General features: G+C 42.2%; 1 protein-coding gene across 1 annotated transcript in view; it reads right to left on the reverse strand.

Annotated features, from left to right (window-relative positions):
- TSPAN5 (tetraspanin 5) overlaps positions 1–6782 on the reverse strand; it is a 168021-nt gene extending 161239 nt beyond the window's left edge. The window contains exon 1 of the mRNA XM_003798498.3: positions 6381–6782. Coding sequence (XP_003798546.1) covers positions 6381–6461 — 81 coding nt within the window. The 5' untranslated portion in view covers positions 6462–6782. The remainder of the gene's footprint in view (positions 1–6380) is intronic.

A 6782-nucleotide genomic window follows, 5' to 3' on the forward strand; every position in this document is an offset into this window, starting at 1 on the left:
AAAAAAAAAAAAAAAAAGGGAAAAGAGTAACTATGTGGTAGAGAAGCTTGGCAGGCAACACCTTAATCAAGTGACCATCATTAGTAAGGCAAACAGACATGTCACCCAGTGAGATACAAGAAGAACACGGCACCACTTCCATACTATTCCTGCCAAAAATGCACAGCCTGAACATGAGCTTGTGGAAATGATAGACAGAGCGAAAGACATTCTACAAAACTGGCTTATAATCTTCAAAAGTATCAAAATCCTAACAGTGAAAAGCCAAAAGAGACTAAAAAGATACAACTAAATACAATGTGTGGTTCTGACCTGGATTCCTTTGCTTTAAAAGATATTACCAGAGCAACAGAGAAACCTGAATAAACTCTAAGGATTAAATGGTGGTAATGTATCAGTGGTAATTTCTTAACTTTGACAGTTGTACTGTGGTTATCTAGAATATCCTGGTTTACAGAAAATACACACTAAACCACGTGATAGCCAGTTCAGGATAAAAACAAGTTCACGGTGCCACTTGCAATTCTTCAATAGATTTGAGATTGTTTCAAAATGAAAATTAAAAATCAACAATAGTAAATAGGAAGATGGAAGTTATAGGGAGCCATCACATCTCGTTTGAGGACAGATGAAAATCCCTAACAATTAAAGTGGTTCAAAAACAGATCCATCCTTAGAAGGGTTAGCAGGATGTTATAGAGGAAAATACTTTACTGACTAGGCAGTCGGAGATTATTCCTATGTACTTTCCAATGATTCTATAATTCCTTCTTTCAGCAAACATATAGTAAAAACCTACTGTGTTTCAGACAATGTGTGAGACACCAGGCTTATTAACAGGCCTGAGAAAAAGCCCCACACTTAAGGGCCTTATCATCCAGTGAAATATGATGATTTGAAAGTCTAAAGTAGAAATTTTAAGGCAGTCATCAGTGTTACACATAGAAAAATATGTGATTCAGGAATGCTACCTTTAATAATAATCTAATTTCCATTTATGAATTCTCAATAGACTATATAATAGTTTATTATGCTATCATTCTTTAAGAACATTTTCATCCTAACTTTTCTGAGCTTGTGGGAGGTGTTAATTGTGGCATATGCAAAAACTTTATCACTTTTCAATTATGAACAGATGTAAATGACTTACTTGATGTTTTATTTTAGAATAACAAGCATCTTTTAAAATAAATTTCAAACCAAAAAGCTAGGGCAATAGTTACGGAAGACACTTAACACTCCCAAGTGAACCCTGCCATGGCTCTTTAACAGCTCAAAAGTTTCTCCACATCTCTGTACTCCAACTTCTTCATCTGTCACAAAGATATTATAACATGCTTTTAAGATGCTTTGAGATGCTTATAAGAAAGATATCATAATTGTAAAGCTCTGTTAAAAATGTGGATTTCTTTTACCTTTTGGCAGAGACTGCCTATCACTATGGACATGGAGACAGAGTGATCCATCTAAATGAGCTCACCTTGGCAATTTTATGGTGGGTGAAACATTAGTTGGTTTTCCAACTTCTCCCCTTGGCTTCCTTTCAGTTTTCCGAGGATATCATCAAGAGGGAATGTTTCTGGGCCTTCTCACTCCCTGACCCAGGGAGTAGCCAGACCAAGCAAGTCAGTATCCAATGACTTCCCCCACTAAAGTCTATATACCTTTTATACTTTTCCCATATGACACTTTCATAACCATTTTTAGGTTTCTTCCTACCATCTCCCTATAATTCAAAAGGCAATTTAGACTCCCATATGGTTGCCATCGAAGCTAACAGATGTCTAGCAAATTAAAACAAAAATTATGACTTATACACTGCTGATGTATCATCATTCCAGAACATCTTGCAATTTATAGTGAATCATAAGATAAGGCTTCCTATTTGATGCCTCCCCCCAAGGTTCCCTAAATCTCCCTCCTCTCCGAATTTAAGCCCTATGGAAGCAAATTAGATGCAAGATTCTTCCATCAACCCTAGGTAAACCTCCACTTAAAAAGACGTGTAATATCTGAACGCACAGCAAAAGAGAAATTTGGCCTCAAGTATTCAAGACTGTTCTAATCCTTATACAGCAAACAGAACAGAAAAATGACTTGGTTCTCCCAAATCGTTCAAGGCTTCCATTGATCCGTGAGTTTGGGGGTTTATTTTCCTAATAACTCATGACAGAATCTATGGAATCCATTTGCCTCATCTTCTTGGCATATCTTATCATTACCTAGTATTAATGATGCCAGAGTACCGGACCAAGACATTCTAGAAGTTCCAGATGGAACTAGTATGAGAAATCTGGAGACAGTAACAGTAATAACATTCACCATTTGTTAATATTGAGACAGTGTGCTGGGAAATACATTAGCTCACTGAATCCTTGAAACTACAACTCCATGAGATAATGTTATCTTTCCTTTATAAGCAAGAAATTAAGGCTCAGTACCTTAATACAGCAGACTATATTTTCCAAAGATGGCCACATCCCACATGACTCTGTGTAGTGTGAACTCCATCAAAAGGTAGAATCTATTTCTTCACCCCTTGACACTAAGCGGACTTCATGAGTGCTTTAACCAAGGGAATAGATAAAAGTGACACTGCCACTTCCACGTACAGCCTTAACTGGCTAGAAATTTCTTCCAGTCTTAGAGACAGGAAAATGGCATGTATAAGTGCTCTAGGTGACAACTCTGGCTGATCTCTCTGGGAGCACCAACTGCCAGTCATCCCATCCTAAAGAGCCTTTAGAAAACTCCTGTTCTAGCCCCCTCTCACTGCAACTGCATGAGAGACCCCCAGCGAGAACCGCCCAGTTAAGCCTGGCCAAATCATAGAACTATGAGCTATAATAATAAGTTCTGTTTTATACAACTAAGTTTTAGAGTTTGTTATGTTGATCTCCAAAATATGGAGATCAGTTTTCTTGCCTGAAAACAGTTAAGTATGACACCCAGAATCCAAAAAGGTCCAGAGCAAAATATCTATGAATTGTGGGTGATAAAATATAGGGGGGCAGTACCCAAAAGGAATGACTTTAAAATAAAACTCCCTTTGTTCTCCGTCCTCCTACCCAAAATCAGTCTCAGAGTTTTTGAGAAATGTCCCAGTATGGTGACACCCTCAATAAAATCAATTCCCTTCTGTCTTGAGTTGTTCCAATGTATAATAGAGAAAACAAGTTTTTCCCCACCACCCTGCAATAACTAATGAGAAAGGAATCTGTACAAGATGTTGACTTTGTTACTCAGAATATCATTATGATTGTTACATAAAAGGATTCAGATTTTACACATGGAACTGTAGCTCTAATAATAAAAATATATTTAGTGACTCAGAGGACTACATTTGAGATTCACAGTGGGGCCAGGGAAGCATGCTTACTATACCAATAACTGAACAAGCCAGGAGGAAATTAATGAATGATTTTTTGTTTAATGAAAAACATATATGAGGAAGAAATGAAAGTAATAAAATTGGTCTTTACACTAATCCCAGTAAGAGAGTATGTCTTAATTTCACAAGTGTCCTAGTATATGCTTCTCAATTATATACTAGTGACTATCTTCTATTTTTCTTCCCCAGCATATTATAACTCAATAGACTCATCCTGTGTGTAAATTAGAAAGAACCTCACAACTTATCCAACTCTTTCATTTCAATGCTGAGAAACTGAGGCCCAGGCAACTAAATGACAAACTAACTGCTGATTACTATAAATGCACCAAACTGTCAGCACCGGTGTTTCAAAATGTTCAATTTTATTGTACCAAAACTGTATCTCTAAATGTTGTCACCATATTTCAAATTATTCCAGTGCTTCAGTATGAAAATGAAAGATTAGGAAGCCATGCTCTCTGTTACCAATGTCTTCTTCTTGTATAGCAATAGCAGTAGCACCAAATCTGCTATTTTTGGCAATCAGGAAGGATGGTGACTCTGTAGAGAGCAGAGGTGTGCAACTTTGTAGAACCTCAAATGGAATAATAACTTGCCAAGTTACTGACTTCAGTTCTTCAGTCACTAACATCTTACTGAATTACTGTAGTCAAGTAACATACTTGCCTTCCTGATGATCCTCACTAGAGACCATGGTGCTAATAAATACAAATAAACTGGAAAATTTAAATATGGGGTAATTTTGGAGCAGAGAAGTATAGGAAAAGTATGAAGGGTATCTGGGGAAAAGGCTTTGAACATAGGAAGGATAAGGAGGGGGGTGTGGGAAACAGGGTAAATGAAGGGCCCTCATAAAAAAGGCACCTACTTATCAAGTCTGCCTGGACAGCTGGTTTAGTTCCACAGCCTAGGTCTCCTGGCAGGATTCGCATACCCTCTCCTCCCTACCCCAACAAAGGCCTTCAAAATCAGACAAGACGCAGCTCTATTCTATAACTCTCGATGCAAACATTCTGCTATTCCTTGAAGCGCTCCACAATTCCAGGGATTTTGCTGCAACCTAACAAATAAGGCTAAATTCGCCTCTGTGCACTCCACATTATTACATCAAACTGTCAGGGAAACAGGCCCAAATCTTTGTATTTCCTTTCTACCCTCTGCTATGAAACTGCAGAGAAAGCCCCTGGATGCTCTTTGTTGCCTGGTAGCTGAAATGTGCAACTTTTGGAAGTCTTCAAGTAGATTCAAGAGGCCTAGATTCACCGCCTCAACAAGGGCCAGTCCCAATTCAGTAGTTCCTGCCTCTCAAAGTCACAAGTTTCAAGATCCAATAAAACCATAGTATCTCATTCAGAAATGTGACTACTGAATAGACACTTTTAGACATTTCAAATAGCAGGTGGGGGGTGAGAGGAAAGAAAGAAAATAGTTTCTTCTTCCTACATTTGTAGCACGTTGGACTGCTGGGGGGCAGGGGAGGACTGCTCACAAGAAAACACGCATAACGCTGGCAAAAAACCTGCCTGTGAGTGACTAGATATGATCCCTACTCACCTGCCCCCTCATTATTTTTATCAGTCCTGCAACATGCTGACACAGAAAGTGGTCCCCAATCTTTTCCATCTCCTTTCACAAAATACACATGACCAATGCAAGACACTTAAAGAAAAAGGAAAATAAAGTCACCCAGCAAGTGGACATTTCTTTAAAAAAGAACAGAAAAGGCTGTACTGATAGCTACTCTCACAGATGAATCTATTTAAAGCAAATAGACCAAATTAAAGGAGAATCCAAAATAATACACCCTGGGTCCTGATCACTGAGGATTATCTTCAACCAGCGGTTGGATCCCTGTTTACTTCACATGGAACAGCAACTTGGGAGACCCCCCCAGACAGCCACCATCTTTACTTTCCATGGGGATGGGGGTGAGCAGTGAGGAAGAGGATGGATGAGAAAGGCAGGAAAAACAACATGGTCTTCCAACCAGCGTCTTCCCTTGTCCTGGAGAACTCTTTGTCTGGTTACTGAACACATTTTCTAGATCACAGAAAAGAATCAAAACAAAAGAGTAGGCGTCCCAGCCTAATTACAATAGCTGCCCAAGACACTGTATGACCAAGCAGAGCGCGGTCTGAATCTTGTGTTCAACATTTGCTCTCTAGATTCCCCAATAAAACATGCCTCGTGCACCTTCTCCTTTACACTTGTCCAGGGTTTCCCCAAAACGGCCCACTCTGTGTCACTCCTTTAAAAAAGAGGACGTGAAGCACGAACCCATTGAAACATATGTTGATGGTGACTTGTTATTATCCTGCCAATGATATGTACAGAAATAAATCCTTCCACCCCACGCGCCCGCTGGCCAGTCCATTATGCAAAAGGAGCGCTTTCCAGCTCTAGGGGGAGAGCATGCTGGAAGCGTTATTTACATGCACATTACAGAACCATATACCGCGGCATCTGCATCCCACACAAAGCCCGAGATGGTGCAAGAAGATACGCGCTGAGCGTGGCACAGACCAGCCGCGGCAACACGGAGCCAAGCCCTCATCCAATCAGATCCTTGTTAGAAGGTGGCCCTCAGGGTCGGCTCTGCCCGATTAGCCTTCCCTATTATGACACCACGCTCTGCCCAACATCCATATCCCACCGGGAGCAAATCTCATTCGTGCGGTTGCTCATTTCTCAAACTGCCGAGCCCTTTCTTTTATCTGCGTCCCTGCTATTCGTCCCTTATAGAGCCACCCCAAGGCCTGGGTGCCCCCTTTGCGGCTCGGTTTTCCTTTTTATCTCTTCCCATTCCTAGAAAGGATTAAATGTTTATCTCTCCAACGTGCAACCTGGAAAGGCGGAAGGCAAATGCCTCTACCCCGCGCCTGCCAGCGCCCGAGGGGCTGCGAAAAGTAAAGGCAGCAAGCAACCGGAGGGAAATCGCGAATCGATCGGCCACAATAGTTGCAATCTCAGGAGCGCTCCAACTTACCCAAAATATGACATTGAAGCCAAATATGAAGTATTTGATGCAACAACTGACTTCAGGACCCTTGTAGTGCTTCCCGGACATCCTCTGGGTTCATGAAGGCACTTGCCCCGGCAGCCCGAGTTTGAAGCCCCGAAGCACCGTTGCTCGGAGCAGCCCGGAGGAGAGCGGGGGCTCGGGGCCGCGGCGCCGGCGGCCCGGGCTCAGCTGCGTGGGGACCGACCGGTGGAGAGCGGCTCCCGCACCTCAGCCCCTCGCGCGCCGAGGCCGCCGGAGCCGGGGTGACCGCGAGCGGGCGGGGAAGCCGCGCACTACAAGCCTCGCCGAAGTCGGCCCCGAGCACAAAGCGAGCGCCCGCGTCCGTGCGCCAGGCGATCGGCCCGTCGGTCAGTCCCCGGGCTTCGG

The sequence above is a fragment of the Otolemur garnettii genome, unplaced genomic scaffold (genome assembly GCF_000181295.1).
Source record: "Otolemur garnettii isolate 467f Iridium unplaced genomic scaffold, OtoGar3 scaffold00137, whole genome shotgun sequence".
Lineage (NCBI taxonomy): Eukaryota > Metazoa > Chordata > Mammalia > Primates > Galagidae > Otolemur > Otolemur garnettii.